The sequence below is a fragment of the Oreochromis aureus genome, linkage group 7, assembly GCF_013358895.1.
Source record: "Oreochromis aureus strain Israel breed Guangdong linkage group 7, ZZ_aureus, whole genome shotgun sequence".
NCBI classification, from domain to species: domain Eukaryota; kingdom Metazoa; phylum Chordata; class Actinopteri; order Cichliformes; family Cichlidae; genus Oreochromis; species Oreochromis aureus.
The window spans coordinates 38845110-38862416 of record NC_052948.1 but is presented as its reverse complement, the minus strand read 5'-3'; the positions used below and the strand labels follow the sequence as shown (position 1 = coordinate 38862416).

General features: G+C 40.8%; 1 protein-coding gene across 1 annotated transcript; it reads right to left on the bottom strand.

Annotated features, from left to right (window-relative positions):
• Positions 1 to 489: 489 nt before the first annotated feature.
• Positions 490 to 13350, bottom strand: LOC116324964 (ras-GEF domain-containing family member 1B-B-like). The gene is made up of 14 exons (XM_031745762.2): positions 13124 to 13350; positions 7018 to 7557; positions 6764 to 6886; positions 6212 to 6349; positions 5862 to 6077; positions 5610 to 5684; positions 3424 to 3516; positions 3166 to 3268; positions 2998 to 3077; positions 2742 to 2837; positions 2558 to 2653; positions 2243 to 2366; positions 2058 to 2130; positions 490 to 1934 (listed from the first exon to the last, which is right to left on the bottom strand). Exons 2-14 carry the CDS (start codon positions 7549 to 7551, stop codon positions 1901 to 1903), a joined length of 1785 nt encoding a protein of 594 aa, XP_031601622.1. The 5' UTR covers positions 7552 to 7557; positions 13124 to 13350; the 3' UTR covers positions 490 to 1900.
• Positions 13351 to 17307: the final 3957 nt, after the last annotated feature.

Sequence of the window (17307 nt, the reverse complement as noted above, 5' to 3'; positions counted from 1 at the left end):
CTAACACAGACAGTAAGTCATTCATACCACCATTTCAAACTGCATGCATGTCTTTGTACTGTGGGAGGAAGCTGGGGGGGGTTCCCACACAAGCACATGGTGTAATTAAATTACATATCTCTCTGCTACGAGGCAACACTGCTAACTACTGTACCACCACACCATCCCATGTTTACATGTATGAATAGTAAAAAGAAATATATTGAACTAATATACTTGTTTTACACAACTTGTGATAGTCAAAATCACCAGATTAATGATTTTTGCAGCATTGCACTTGCTTTACTTGCAGATGCAGTCCTGTTTTATTTAGTTCTTCTAATAATCTTTATACGCCTGCTCACTCTTGTTCTGATGATGTCCTGGTTGGACTACGTGGTGCTCAGCTGATCTATTTTATCCGGGTGAACAGTCAAAGATGCATCAGCAGCCTCTTAGAGCTCCTGTAGAGCCCAAAGCTGAAAGCCTGGGTCAAGAAAAAGAGCACACTGTTCTCATGATTCTTTTATTTGAAAGAAAATAGATAATTCTCTTTACACAAAGACCTTCAGTACAAGTACCCTGACTGATGACACAAAAAAGTAGCATATATGACAAATAAAATGACATAAAACGCAGCACTCACAACTGGATTTCAAAAAACCACATCGCACACCACACACACATCAACACAGCTGAGATGAGAAGAATAAAAATCCTGTTTCTGTACACACACACACACACACACATGCATCACTTTGCACTCATAATAGTGTTTTGTTTTTTTTTATGTAAACTGGTGTTTGATAGCTTAACAACACAAAACCAGCCAAAAAACAAGAAGCTCCTGGCAGAACATCAAATAAAGTACATTTAAAAAACAACAACAAAAAAAAAAATTTCAGCCTTCTGATACAAAATACGACTTAATAGTATAGCATAGAAAGTTGCCTATATTACACAAGAACACAATGAAATGCATTTTGATGTAGTCTGCATGGTTATTATGTTGCTGTCACTTACACAGTTTTGCATCACCACCAGAGTCAAAGTGTGCACATCACAAAATGCTTAGCACTGAATAACACGTGGTTGATAAAAGCACTGTGTCAATGCACGATGGAATAATGTTGCTGATGTTCTGCCTCGTATTATGCGCTTCCATTACACAAAAATATCAAATGACAGTGCAAAGTGGGAGCTAATGGAGTGGATGTGGTGCAGGATCTGCTCGAGGTGTTAGCATTAAAACTGAGGCATCCAACAAGACAACAAGCAGCAATACCACTTTTAAAAGCAGCTGTTAGCCTGTTATTTATAACGCAAATCGATGCAAGTCAGTCCTTCCTTTGAGATTTCAAATCTCTGTGGTCCTCAGCAAGGATATCTGCAGGCAAGGCGCGTTAATGTAGCTTTGAAACTCATTTAGATTCATGATGATTTCGTTTAGAGATGAAACCTTCCCTTCAGCGTACAAGTCCTTCCATAATATGAGGCCAGTGTGGCAACCGCTGGAGGTATAAACCCAGTCCGCAGACCTCTGGCCAGTCTATTCTCTGAGCGCCTTGGACAGAGCTGATTTTGTAGAAGCAGCACAGCTGATCCAGGCTCTTCTTGAGAATCATTAGCTTCATAAATGATTTAAATCCATGAAGACTTGTTGGAAAACAGGTTACAATAATAACATAAAATGGGCTTCTTTGGCACTGGATGAATTTTATGGAATGAATTCTGTGGAGTGCTCCTTGTGATCTCAAAGCCCAGATACAGTAATTCAGGCAGGATGTGGTCCCAGCTTGTTTTAAGTCCAACATCTTAACTGTGGCCATAAGAATCTTCTGTGTCCATATTATAAAATGGAGAAACCTGTAGCTTAAAACACCTGATTCATTTACAGTCTTTAAAGCAGAGAGCCCTGGCCTTAGGTCCGATTCTCTCGATGGAGAAGTGAAGATCTAAAAGACACGAGATAAGCAACCAGTGTTATTACACTCAAAAATTGCCTTTTTCTTTTTCTTTATTTTGCATTAATGCAAGGTTTGGGATTTGCGGGTGTGTGCACATGTGTCCACACCTACCGAAGTGACCTACGACTGTCTTTCTCCATGTTGTTCTCTGGTCCTTCGCTCTCATATGAAGCCAGATGCAGCTCTGCAACAATAAGACAAACAATAAGGGCTTTGTTTGTTTCCTAAAACTGACAAACTATACCAAACATTTTTATGATTTACACCTGAAAATGCATTGGAGACTGAATACTGACCGTCTTCAGTGAAAATGGGTGTTGTGACAAGGTACTGAAGGATTCGCCGGTCTCTGTCGAACGGACAAACAACCTGACGCCAAACCAGGAACTCGCTCACCTGTTTTGCAAGCTCCCAGAGTTTCTGTGGAGACAGATTGTACAATAGATTATAAAGGGCAGATGAAAGAAAAGCATCATGAAGGAAAATGCATTGCTCTTTTTAACCACAAGGGGGAGTCACAACATCACATGTAAAAGCCTGAACTTGTACTGCTACAAATCTGACCGTTTTTAATCATTTAAACAACATCATCTTCTGAAGTGTGTCCTAACCTCAAAGTTTATGTGTCCATTGGGCAGCCTGCTGGCACAGCCTTCATTCAGGAAGTAGATGTCTTTAATGAGGAGACTGAAGAAAGGAATCACAATCTGGAGGAGAAAGACACCAGCTCATTTACGTACACATTCACCACTTGGAGCTTTTTATTTTCAGAGTAAATCCTGCGTGCGCTCTCACCTTCTCCTGGCTGCTGTGTGCAGTCTCAGACCTCTGGTTAGCACCGCGGAGCGCAGTGCGGTAGTTACTGAAGTTACTGGATGGGTCCATCTGGTGCTGAATGAGAGCACACAAAAGAGACGGCCATCAAACACAAATCCGTGTGGGCATGCTTAAAGTTTGCACAAGCTGAGGGTTCGAAATTCTGAGCAACTTAAAATCTTCAGTTTACATTACATGTATACAGGATTCACTGCTGCATGCCAATCATCCTTACCTCCAGAATTTCAAACTTGTCCGTGTTGACTTTATTCCAGGTTTTCTTCAGTCTGGCGACAGGACTCATATTCATCCCAGCTGGACACAGAGAAAGGGTGGGTAAATGCAGAGCACTTACAGGGTCAGATCGAGCCAACGAGCTGTATGTGTGCCGCCAAATACTCACTGATGATGGCCATGAGAGAGTTGAAGTTTCCAATGTTGAAACACTCCTGAGCAACGTCGATGAAGAACTCTATGATCCGTGCTCTGTGTTTCTTCTTCATCGGCTTAAATGAGAGAACAAAAAGAGCAAGTCAGTACAAATTCACTATATGTACAAAATTATCCACCTTTGGAGTGTAGTAAGAATAGAAGAGTAGTTTGTAGTTCAGCTGTGCATTCAAAGGTGTTCTTTGGTCCAAAACGAATCGCAACAACTTACCATACAGATCTCAGTGGCCACTAGATAACTCAGTCTGTTGAACCAGCTGACGTAAGCTTCCAGGTTGCTAGTTTTACGTTTCCGAAAGAAACCCTGAAACACAAATTATGCCATCATTAAAACAAAGAACAAGTCTAGATCTGAGTGCATTTCATTATTTTTGAAAGAAGTTAAACATTTAAAAAACGTGTAAGGATGCAGCCTTCAGCCTTTTAACAAGAAAAATTTACACTGTCTATCAGACGTGAGTCACAGAAGGGACCATTTCGAAATTAAATTAGATCTTAGAACTTAGATCTCTTTCATTTTATGGACCCCTAAAGCTCTGACGCCTTCATGAATTCCATCACTCGAGTTCAAATGTGAACTTACATTAAATTAGATCTGGACTACTTTTAGCTCATCATTTATCATTTTTAGCTAGCAAACGGTCCCAGGCATTTAACCAAAGCTATTGGCATGATTAACATTTGCATTTTATCAATTTCTGTAACGGAAAATTTCAACACTTTATCCACAGCATTAACCAACAATCTTTTATACAAGATTTTACCAACTATTTAAGTTTACATTTGGCTAGTAATTTCTACCTTTTAGCATAATCTTAGCTAGCTATTTCAACTGTTTATCTATTATCTTTAGCTAATAATTCAACTCATAAGCTAAGCTACTTATACTACCATAGCTAAGCTAGTTATACTGCCATAGCTAATTTCCAGCTTTTTCCATACTTCTAAAGTAATAGTTTACTATACAGGCGTTTTTCTTTTACTGACAATGTTTATGTTTATCCGCAGATAGCCAACAACTTCAACTACGGACAAACTTAACAATCTTTCAAATATGTGTTTTCCATAGATCTTATCTATTTTAATTATCTAATAAAATACCTTTTTTGTTATTGATGCTTCTGCTCGGAGGTAGGTCTGCTCAATTCTTTAATTATGTTTTAATTTCTGCTTTGTTTTACTTTTCTCATATCAGTTAAGCTAATGCTTCCATGTACCTTTTGGCTACTTGTTGGTCTTCTATTAATACTTGTTCCCTGAGATTCAGCATCATCCGCATAATCTTCTTAAGGTTAGCCAATAAATTATTTTATAAATCAAAAATAGAAGGAGACAGACTGCTGCTCCTCTATAATTTCCTTTGCTAATGGATCCTGACAGCCTTCACACCCACACAACCTCTGGACCTGCACACTGAAGCCTGTGACGTGTCTGCTTGTTATTTTCATCTCATTTACATCTACTTTGGTGCCTTTTGTTTTTTTTCTATAAGGACACTCTGTGGTGAACTCGTTTCTCAGAGGCCCTTTTATATAAACAAACATTATAAAAGCTCTGTATAAATAAATTTGACTTGGCCATGATGATGTAATCGCAGAGATTCATGGCTCTATTAAATGCTTACACAACAGCGACAGCCCACTCCACTCCAAACTTCCCCTTCTACACTTCAGGACCCCTTTCGCTGACTCAACTGCTCTTTTATACAAAATGGGTCTTATATAACTGGCACAGCACTGGTTGGAGCACGGCTACAAACAGTGGGTGAGCACTTGTTCTCAGCAGCAGTGATTGAATACGACCCTTCAGCTCACTTACAGGTCACTCAGATTCACTTAGACATATGCAAAAGGACTTTTTCATATTGTGTCTGAGCTATGTTAAAAATAACACTGCACAAATTGTTATCTATCTGCCAGCAGATTCTCTGATGTGGTTTCTAAAGCATATTTACTTCAACTGAAGCAGACCACAAATTACACCCAAAGCAGGCCCAGAATATACTTCAAATCAAAACAATAAAAATTGACTTAAAATAACTGCAATCATCTGCAGTCCTTTGATGCTGATAATTATAAAGAGGTCATGTTACTGTATTTTCAAGCCGTCTTTACACAGTAAAACTGCACGCAGCAAGCCATAGCTGTTAGATCTATCTGCTAATTGCGACTGGAATGAGATTCATTTATAGGATTTTGCACAAGCTCCCCATGTCTCCAGTTTTATCATGTAAAAGTTCAAAAGAAAAAAGCAAATAAAGAAATGAAAAGTAAACCTGAGCCTGCAAGTTCCCGAGTGAAAAGATGTGAAATTTTGTGAGCTGCTTGTCCAAAACTCGATCTAAAAGGCTGGAGGTAGAGCTAAGCAAAGCGTTTTTTCATTCAAACTCAATTGTACCTTATGGTTCTCCAGAGGATCCTTCATGGCAAATGTCTGGATGAACTCCTCAGGACCAATAAAACTCAGTCGGTCCTGAGGGCAGAAAACAGACCATAAAAACAATTAGGACAATGACAACAGCGTAAGACAGACAATCATAAAAGCTCGTTAATATAATCTCCAGATGTGCTTTGAAGGACTGAAAACAATTTCTCTCTACATAATACAATAATAAGCACAGCCACCTAAGTTTTAACGCCAACTTCCTACCAGTTCAATGTGTGTAAGCTGCTGGGCGAGGACGAAGGGATCGTCGCACAAGCTCAGTACGTCGCTCCGCTGAGCCGATGCTTGCTTGCTCTTCAAGGAAGCGGGACGCTCCATCGCCGCCGCATTGAGCGCAGCCACAGCCTCCTCGTATTGGCCGAGGGCAGAGAGGCGTTTAATAAGACGCTGGGTCATCTGCTGCATGGCTCGCCAAGAGTACTGCAGCGTGACACAGACAGCACAAATATTGAAAACTAAGACAGGGAGGTGAGAATCCACTAGAGATATTTATGTTGAATTATTTCAAATTCATTGCATGATTAGTTTTAACTACAGGAGCTATGAACGCTAACCTCGTCCCCTCGGGCCACGTGATGAGTCATGTCTTTAAGGCAGCGCATCATCCTCTCGTCCCTGAAGTCGTATGGAAACGTCTCAGTCCACTCGGTCAGCAGCTGCACCAGCTTAGGGGCCACCTCACGGAAACGAATCTGAAAACCATCAGATGGCCCACTAAGTGACACTCAGCCAGACATGATTTGATTTATCTTATGAGTAAATCTCTCTCTGGTCAATAATCTAAATGGCATGGCCGACATATCCTTTAAAACACACAAGAGTAGCCACAGCTCGCTGTTTTTCTAAGAACATATTCTGCCATTACTTATTTTATCTTTGCAGTTTCTGTTTTCGAGTGTTCCCTTGCCTGGATTTTATTTGCTTGAGAAAAAAAAAGAAAGAGAGCGCAGATAAATACTTTCTCTCAGAAAGAAGCATGTGGGTGAGAGAGCTTGTGGATTTTATAGTGGGTGGAAGGTTGTGTGGGAGCAGAGAGTGAGTGTGACGAGAAGAGAAGCAAATTATAGCCCTGTGTGTGTGTGTGTGTTTGTGTGTTGCCAGCCCACCTTATCCAGCAGGGCATCTCCGGACCGCTGCTGCTCCACACACAGGTGACAAACCCTCGTCATAAGCTCGTAGGGGGGCAGGAAGAGGCGTGAACTCAGCAGGAAAGTGAACACATATGACCTCTGATGAGGAGGAAAGAACAAGAAGAGAAAGGTCAACACAACCAGGGCAGCCGACCTCTTTTCTCAGACTCAACTCATCTATTCTAGACCACTCCGTTTCTCACAAAAAGACCATGTTTACTGTAACGTACGTCTGGGTAGTAGTCCACTGTGGGAACCAGGTGCTGGATCAGAGCCTCGAGAGATGCAGACACCAAGCTATTGTCATGGTAACACATCTCCCCGTAGCTGGTGGTGACGCCGTGTCCGTAAAGCCGAGCTTTCGCCGCTGCTACGTTGTTGTTGTTACGACAGGACTGGTCGCTGCTGCTGCCGCTGCTGCCGCTCGTGTGGCGATGTGCGCGGCCTGGACAGGAAGTGCTGTGCTGGCGAGGGCTGTGAGGCTGCGGCGAGGAGTATGGGTTCTCAGACAGAGCGCAGCTGGTATAATGATGCTCCCTCACGTTCACAGAGGAGACAGAGGCGCTCCGATAAGCCCCGCTGTGAGGCTGAGGTATGTCGTAGGGGTTCTCTCCAACCGAGTAGGCGCCGCTATAGATGTTCTCCCTCGCAGGTTTCGGGACAGTGCTGCTCCGGTACGGGCTCGTAGGTTGTTGGTGGTTGGCATTGCTGCTGTATGGGACGCAGGAGCTGAACTTTCCAGCATATGGCGTTGTTGGAGGCATGATGACCTTTACAAAACATACAAAGAGTAGGTTAGGGTTGAGAAATAAAGATTAACAGCCTATTTATATGCAGTTTCATACCATGATAATACATTTTCTCAATCAGCTGAGAAATACATGATGGATAACATGCAATCTTGAATATATGTTTTTCACAGTTCATATGAAGACTCATGTTCCAGCCCATTTAAAGATTCCCAATAAACCAGAGACAATAAACAGGCGACAGGGAGGGTTTTTTGTTTTTAAGATAATTTAGATTTGCTTCCTGAAACCTCATTCTAAAGCCAATCTTTCTGGAACTGGGTATGAAATATCCCAGGAAAATTAAGAGATCGTTGCACAGCCTAAACAGGAAAAGGGCAACAATCAGTAGGTTTCCCCGGGTATCTGAAACAGTGGACGGCACAGGAAGAGGCCCAATAAAAATAAAACATTGCCTTTAGTTTGTAGAGACAGAGGCTTTCAGCGTGACACTTTGCATTATTCAAACAAAACCTGACAAGTTATAATACTAGACATGTAGGTGTTGAATGTAGTAGAAGGGCTTCTGTGATTGAATTAAAGCAGATCTTTGTTTTTATTTTCCCTTTCTCCTTACCCTTGCTGCAGTGTCTATGTCCAATCAACCATCAAAAATTCAACTCCACATTGCACAAGCCAGTTTTAAAGAATAATTATGACGCAGTTTCTTTCGTTGATCAGCTAATCCGTGATTTCCCAAAGGTTTCCCAATAATTATGGAACAACAGTTGTCAACAGACCGATCCTTTTATAGTCAACCTGAAGTCACAAAATCGTGACTAGTGTCTCTTGCAGCGTCTTACTGCGTTAGCCTGCCCGTCTCTCTGGGAAGCCGAGTGTTGTGAAAATACGTTTGAGCAACTCCATCATGCAAAGCAAAGACTTAGGGATGTCTGTGAAAGGAATTACACTTAATCACATAATTTTACCCCTCCTCTGTCTATCCTTTCTGGTTCTGAACACAAACATTTCTCCTTTGGAAATTTACAGCTTGGAGAAAGTCATTTGTTGGTGAAAGTTTCTACAAATCAGCTTATACTCAGAACAACAACCTGCCAGATGACACAACAGCAGTGATTTTTCCCCCCTTTGTCTTAATGGTTAATATAATTGGATTTGAGTTGGGTAAGCTGATCCCAGATCACCACCGAGGCGTGCTTTAACTCTGGAGCCATCTTTATCCTGCTACTGTTGTCTGTCTTGGCACCACATGCCAGCATAAGCGAGCCACACACAGTTACATACGAGCAATGCACATATACTGTGCCAGAAACAAAACCCTGCAGGAATCCAGCAGACTTTTGTTTGTCCATCACAGTGCCGACAGAGGAGTGTCTGCCTGAGCCAACATCTTACGCACACACACACCCTTGTCCACAATGGCGCCTAGCCCCACGCCGGTATAATCCAAACACACACACACGCACACACAAACAAATGATGGCTTGAGCGACGCACACACACACACGTATACCACAGTGTTTGGCATGTTGCCAGTGTAAGCCAGTCCAGTGCCAACCCATCTTTTGAACTCTGTGATCTCAGCCTGCTGTTCTTCTTCTAACTTAGTTAGAGATTACAGTGTCTTTACCTTCCTCGAGTTACAACGCAATCTGGAAAAGCATGGCTGCGGTGGTCCAAGTTGAGATAAGAGCGTCCTCTGAGTAATAATTACTCCAGTGTAGATGCCTTTTGTCCTTCTGTTTGCATTGGAAGGTGACCTTGTGCAAAGGGGGAAAACTAAGAAATTCAAAAACAATCCTGTGTTTTTCCACACGGACTTCCTGAAAAGTTGACCCTTTGGATAGTTGTGGTTTCCCCGCTGCTGCACTGCAATTGCACTCTTTCTAAATCATAGGTTGGACTCTCCGTGAATGACTTAATGATGGCATTGGGAGTATAATTTCATATTAAAAGCATTGTTTATATTCTCTTGTTTGTAAACTTTGAAGATTGCAGGCTTATGAAGCAGACTGATGTGGATATAATAATACAGGAAAAAGCAAAAAATGTACAGTGATGTAAGAACATTTTTACCAAGAAAACCACTTTTTGTACTAGATGGTTAAAAATCCTAAAGGCTGCACGTCTGTGCAATTTCTTACCAGCTGGCATCGAAACAAGACTGCAGCGCCCGTTGGCTAAAATGTCATAACCCAGTTCATCAAATGGTTTAAACAAATTGAACTTTTGATGGTGCAGCAGGAAAATCTCATCCACTAATGGATTTACACCAATGAAACGTGCTCACGCTGCATCAACAAGACAAGCCAATTCGGCGGATTTAAAAAGGCCTTCTGTACATGAAAGCTGCCCATGTCTGGCTTTTAATGAATCTGAAGGCGTTGTCAGAATACTTTTTCCTAAAACCATTTAATGTGGTTTTAAAGAGTACACCTAGCAATGCTGTTCCCCACAGGAGGAGGGGGACAGGGCGGGGGAGGAGGTCTTCAACAATAGAGGCATTATCTATCCTGTCATGGCATTAACAACCACACAAAGACCCCCAGGAAGAGATCAGAGCAGATCCTAGCAGATCAGACACACACAGCAGCTTTCACACACTCTGCTCTCCGCTGTCAGGCCATACGACGCCCAGCCTCTGCGTGAGGCGAGCCTGGGATCATTTTTACATCAGTCAAACCAGAAAAGCAGACTTTACTCATTCTTCTCTAAGGTGGCACCTCTTATTATAGCTCTTGTGCAGTAAAGTCACAAATAATAATCTGCCAGGTTTAAACAAGGACAATAGGTGTGACAGACTATTTGTTTATGACTTTAATAAAAGAGCATATCGAAACTCATTTACTAACCTTAGCAGAGATCGCTTTGTTTATACAAAATAAAAGCTACAAGGTACTGACCTCAGAACAGCCTGGACCAACTGCCTGAGTTTAGATGAGACAGGGGGTGTTTGACTCCTGCTTTTTTTTTTTAAACATCTAATAAAATTCGACACCTTAAGCAGCTGGTCAGTAGCAAGAAAACAACACTCACGTTTTCTAAATTAGCACCTTGTCTTCTGCAAAGTTCAGCATGTAGGTTAACACAGTGTGTACCCATAAAAATAGTTTCACGAGAGGAGCAGCGAAGTAAGCTGAAGGCAGAGCCTGCGCCTGATAAGAGGATCCGTAGAACTACATGTGAGAGTGTTAAAATGTCAATGTACTGCAGTGCTATCTTACTTCTACTTTGTACCCAATGTACTTTGACACTAATGAGCTACAACAGACAAGGTGGGTGAGTGAGAGAAGCATGACAGTCTGGAGGAACTCCTGACAGCCGGGATTATCGTTATCAATAATGAGGCCAAAGTTCAGACTGTGCTCATGACACTTATTTGTGGCTTGCGTGTACAAGAGTTAACCTTTTAAAGAGACGTTGTACAATGATGTCACTGGTGATTTGTCGATTTACGTGGGAGGACTAGTAACTTTGCCTCACAACATAATATCATAGAAAAATAAGATGGCTCTCTAATGATTTAATGCTTCTTTTAACTTTTATGATTGAACACCTCAAAAGTCAGCCAACTGAACCTTTTAAAGATTATAAGACTGGACAGATTTACCACATGTTGCTTGCTAATCGCTTCACCATGTGCCAATTATGCTTTCTGCAATGGTACACTAGTTATATATTTAATTATTCTTTTACAGCCACCGAATGAGTCAAGTAAAAGCATGCTGCTGGTGTTAATTGAAAAAAATAAAGCCCCTTTACACCCTGTGGTGCAAAAAAAAAAAAAAAGCAATCATCTCAAACTCCCACCAGGGTAAGTTGAAATAAAATACAAAATGTATTGCTGCAGGCCTCCCCTGCACCAATACATTTGGTGTGAAGAACATTCTACTGCTCCTCCATGTCAGATTTTCATTTTCAAACAGCCCCATAAATGCAGCTTGCCAATGGACCAAGATGCCTTCATGTGTTCTGCGCAGGAAAAAATCCTTAATGTGTTTATGGGGACATAACAAGGACCTAGGACACATCAGAAGTGAAAATCAAGACACATGCAGTGAATTTAAAGGGAGGATATATCTTTTTTTGGGTATGCAATAGATTTTCAAATCCCTTTAGGTAAAAATTCTCTGACACATTGACTTTGCGGGTTTCGCATTAGCAGAAAAAGCCTACCTGATGAAATTCTTTATATCTTTGTCCAGATGTTGTTTTGTTCTGCTTGGCTGTCCAAGCATCAGAAGCTCTAACCTATAATGCTTCAGGATTGCATTCTATATGTACAAGAAAGCCAAGTCATACGTCACCAAAGTACCAACCAAATTGCCACACCAAAGTAGGAGGAAACAGCCGTAGTGTCCAAACAAATGTGGCTCAAGGAAGTGTGCAGGTCAGGGGAGGCCCACAGCTATTGTCAAAACACCAGAGGCTGGGACCCGATGCCTGGTTTAAAAATCTGATAGATAGGCAAACAGAGCCGGACACAAATACCAGACTCAGATCGACAGGAGAGATACGCAGAACAGCGCTCAACCACTTATGAGCCTGTTGTTTTCTTTTATTCCCAAACACAATGGCTTCAGGGATGCACTTTCATACAGATACACACAGCTGTCTCCCGTATCATCTGGTAGGCTAGTACAGTATTAACCTACCTACAGCCAGAAAGGATAAACACTACTACAAAGCTATATTAAACCTAAGCTTGTTTGGGGATGGAGGGGTTGACTACCAGCCTCTGTACAACACACAGATGGCAGCATTAAATTTTAACTTAGAGTAAGTTGACTTTGAGGTAGTTTCAAAGTCTCAAATGTTGCTGTCACCCTTCAGACCGCCTCGGTTAATAATTAAATTAGTTTAACTATTTAATGTGAGATTTATTTAAGCAGCTTCACAAGCTCACAGAATACTGACATTCTTTTAAGTGACCGTGGGTTTGTGTAGAAGTGTGTGGAGGCTTTTTCCTTGGCCAGCAGCACACACATTTTTTCTGTCATTCTTTCTTCTTTTCCCTACAGACACACTCACACAATCTGTTACACACACACACACACACACACACACACACACACACACACACATAAACCGGCCCAGCATGCCTGGTTAGCATTATGGGGTTCAGACTGAGTCATAATACACTAAAAGTAAAAGCTGACTGTGAAAAAGTCATGCTGTGCAAGCATGGTCCCATCGCAGGTGCTGGTGAGTAATGCTCGTTTGAGTCTGACAACCAGCCTAATTATAAACTCCTATGGGTGGCACAATAACAACAACAACAACAACAACAACAACAGGTCGGGAGTGAAACTGGGCGTTTAGAGAGAAAATAGTTCATCAGATATAGATCACTTTCAAAAATTAGGTGAAGTAAATACGCTTTTTTAAAATTAATTTAAAAAAAAAAACTAGGAAACTTTAATCAACTTTTGCGCAATAAAAGGCATTTCAATAACTCAATTATGCCTATGCGAAAGTTATCTATTTACATTTCAATAGCAAAAATAGTTTGATTATCACAAAATGAATAAATAGTAGTGTACCGTTTCTCGAAAAATCCACATAAGCAACACTCCAAACAACTTACCTCTGAAACGGTGCTACTCAGCGTCCAAATACTGTATCTCTGCCAGTAACGGTTGAGAAAATTAAAAGGAAAAAAAGGTTTTCCACGCTACTTCGAGTCTTTCTCACGTCGAGGAGACGCTAAACGTGTAACAAACAGGTAAATCTTTCAGCTGCTGTGAGTCCATGCAGTGCTCTTCTCCATTGTCTGTCTCCGCTCTTGCTTCTTTGAGTATTTGAACAAGCAAAAGCTCGCAATGAGCCACAAAACCAGACGTATTCAAATGACTTCCATAGAGCCGGGAAAACTGACCAATCAACGCAAGGGGGCGGGTGGCGACTAGGCCCAATCACAGAAAAGGAGTCAAAAAATCGAAAATTTCCCAAGTTCTGATTGGCTGACTCCCTCTCCATCTAAGTTCTGTCTTTTCGAGTGAAGCCTGGCAGCGAGTGTTTTTGTTGGAGAGCTGAAATATGGAAGGTATACGGTTTCCGTCGGGAATGTGTTTGTGTGTGTGGCTTTATGCTGGTCTTAGTGACTTAAAACATAAGAGAAAAAATTCCTGAATAGTGTTTTATTTGTGTTTCTGTAGGGCTTATATATTTCATGAATTGGACAGTATGTGTTGCTCAGAGCACTTGGTTTCACTTTTTCCTACCTGCCATATGTTGCCATTTATTTCAGCACTGTAAGGAAATCTGTGTGGAGTGGTCAGAAGGTTTGCTGACATTGGCTCCTGTATTACTAATTCTCTATAGTTTGATACTTTTGATTCTTCATCTGGTATCTTGGAAGCCAAACCAGGGATTTTCCTGCATGGAGGAAAATTTTGGCTCCTCCCTACAGCAAAGGAGAAAAAAAACACTGGCACTGTAACAATATTTTGTTAATTTTATTTTTGTGAACCATAATCAGCATTTTTGTTTATTTAATAGCTGGGTACAATAGGATAATGTGTAAATATTTGTCAAATAAGCTGACATGGACACCTTGTGCATATGATCTGTAACAAGCAGCATTATGTAATCTTTTGCAAAAAAGAAAGAAAAACTGCAAAAGTATGTGGCAATGTGGCTGAGAGGGGGACTTATGAACAATTAATAACAATGTTGATCTCTCGAAAACTTTTGTTAATGATCACTGTCTTTCTGTTTTTGATTAAATATGTTCTTTAAAATGGGATTAGCTCCTATTTTAAACCTTCTCCTGGGATATATGAGCCTATTCTCTGTTTAAAGTGTTCATATCCTTCATTTAAAGGATGTTTTAGTTTCTGTCAGCACTTCACTAAGAGATGAAAGAATTGCCAAACTTGGTTTCAAGGAGCAGAGGTAACCCAAATGTGTTATTTGACTCTATCAGTGGTATTGTCACTCCTGTTCCACCTGCTTTCCCCATTTTCTTCAAAGGAATGTTGCAAACTTTCTTACTTAGCTGATCTGGTCAAATTAGTTGACTTGATAAAAGCATCTTCCTACTGTTGCGACATTTTACCTGAATTCTTGTTCATAGGTCGCTGTGTGCTGTAATCTACATATCACTGGTGTCTGGTCAACTCCCTGCTTATTTTAAGAATGTGGTTATCCACCCAGTTTAAAAACAAACAAACAAACAAGCTTTACCCTTCAATTCTTAGTAGTTGCAAACCAATCTCAAAATGAGTCTTTATTTCCCCCCCTAAGATTTTAAAAAACGTTGTGGTTAAGCAGCTTTCATTCGCTCTATACAAATACATTCCACTGCTCGTTCCACTGAAACACCTTTTTTTAGACATCTTGATGTGAAATGATGCGGAAAAATGTTCTGTTTTAGCGATGCTGGACCTGATCTCTGCCTTTCATACTTTTTACCTTGGAGTGGGTCTCTTCATATCTGTCTGAACAATCCTTTTCTGTGGCTGCTTGTAGGTGCTGCTTTTTAGTCCTCTTCCACTTCTTTTGCTTCTGGTGTGCCACAAGGTTCTGTTTTGGGGACCTTGTTTTTTATGTTATATCTGCTCCCTCTTCAGCACATTCTGAGTCCTTTTAAAGACATTTACATTCAAGAATCTTTCTCCAACTTCATGAAGAGAAAACAGAAATCCTTACTTGTGTCCCTGACAGATTCATTCCACTTTTGCCAAATCTTCTGTCAGGAACCTTGGAGTAGCTTTTGTTTTCACCTTTCACTCTGGATATTCAAGTTTAAAATTTCATTTCTGGTTCACTCTTGCTTTTATCATTTAAGAAATACTGGCAAGTTGATTTCCAGTGCGTCATGCTTTGAAATGGAAATTGTTATTCATGCCTTTATTTCATCACACCTCAGTTATTGTGGTTCATTGTTCGCTTGTCTTAAAAAAAGCTTCCTTGGAACGTCTGCAGGTTTTTCAAAACACTACTGCGAGGCTTCTGACTCAATTTTCTAAGAACTCACATGTCACAATTGCTAATTCAGGTTCACTTGGTTCCCATTTACTTGAGAGTCCATTTTAAGTTTCTGGTTTTTAGCTATTAGAGCTTCGCATGGACAAGCACCAGCATGCATCAGTGAAGTTATACATTTATACATCCTTAGCAGGTCCCTGAGGTCATGGTGATCATGGCCTGCTGGCTGTGCAAGATACAAGGACAGAGTACATGTCAAAGTTTACAATCACTCAGTGATCACTTTTCAAAATCACCTAAAAACTCATCTTTGTAAACTCGCTTTTGGGTAACTTTTGTTCTTATGTTCTAGCATTTTTGTTCTGAAGAACCTTGTGATATTTATCTTCAAACGTTCTATATAAATGAAAATGACATTACTTGCTTTACTTTAATTAGTTGTTTATGGCTTCAGAGTTAGCTACTAGCCTTTAATGCCTATTTTAATCATTATCATGCATGTAAAGGTGTTATAATGAGAACACTTTTACTTTATTACTCCTGTAAATATATGTCAACACAACCTGCAGTTCTGCAAAGCCCTTAAACTGCAGCCGAATTGACTAAATTTATAAACACAGTTGTTGACTCTAAGTGGTAGTATTTACTCAATCTCATACAATAAGATTTTGAAAGAATTTCACAACCCACAAAAGGTTGGAGACGTTACTCAACCCATGGTACAAAGTTATCCTTAAATTGAAGAGAAAACAAGAAAAATAACATTGTCATGTAACAACAGGAATACCACATGCAGCACGGTCAAAGAAAGCTACTTGGAACAAAATTCAGACTTCAACAGACTGCACCTTCTTCTCTTTTTCTAAATGTTTAGAATATACTCTAAATATATATACTACTCGCCCTCGAACGGTCAAATTTCCTCTGAAATATGGTAATTAAAGCAAGGTGGGTGCACTCCACAGCCACCCCCTCGAGGGACTGCTGCATCCACCTCAGCTCAGTCCGATCATTTTCATTGCATAAACGTCAAATTACATAAACACCAGCTTTAGACTTGCAGCACAGCCGGGCCTTCGGGTTGTGGGTGGCGCTCATTTTTTGATCACTGACGCCTCTTACATTCTGACACATCACCATTCAGGCAAGAATAGCTGAGTCTTTCAGGCTGCGGGGTCTTCTCATTTCAATAACCCAACTCCTACACCAGGCGCCCAAGTGCACTGCTTCCGGCTCATCAGTTCATCTGAGACTGAAGCACAACTACGCTCTCATGCGTGTGTTTGCACATGCATCTTTTTGCCTTGATACTTGACCTTTGCATTGCTCAGTGACAGCTCTCATTAGATTTGGCTTTTCAGTTGACTACTTGACGCCCACTGATGCTGGAGTGTTGTTAAGGAAGACTTCCTGTCAGATTGGACGACGTCAATGCAAATACGATTAACCTGAAGAAGTGGTCATAAAGTGTTCAGGATTTCATTATTCAGTAAACTGGCAGCCACGTATCCTGCCATCTGATCATAACGTCACAAATGTCTTTCTGTTTTACATACACTGATTTTAGTTACCTAACTGTCTAAAAGGAAGTGACAGTGTGAGCAGACAAGCGGGATGCAAATGAGCTGCAGGGCTAGACTTAGGCCTGCAGATCATTTATTGGGCTTTATAGGCCCGATAAAAAAGTGGTTTGTTTGAACATGTTAAGATCACATGGGAAGATACATCAAATGCATAAATAATGTGGATGTCATCCATGGACTTCAAGAAAATAACTTGCCATGACACGTAGACAGACAAAGCAACAGATGTTCCTCATATCACATTGACATCATTCAT

Coding starts and splice junctions, on each gene's coding strand:
- LOC116324964 (XM_031745762.2), bottom strand. CDS start 7,551: ATGCCTCCAACAACGCCATATGCTGGAAAGTTCAGCTCCTGCGTCCCA. Junction 6,887..7,017: donor CAGTGGACTACTACCCAGAC/GTACGTTACAGT, acceptor CCTCCTCATCAG/AGGTCATATGTGTTCACTTT. Junction 6,078..6,211: donor ACGTGGCCCGAGGGGACGAG/GTTAGCGTTCAT, acceptor GTCACGCTGCAG/TACTCTTGGCGAGCCATGCA.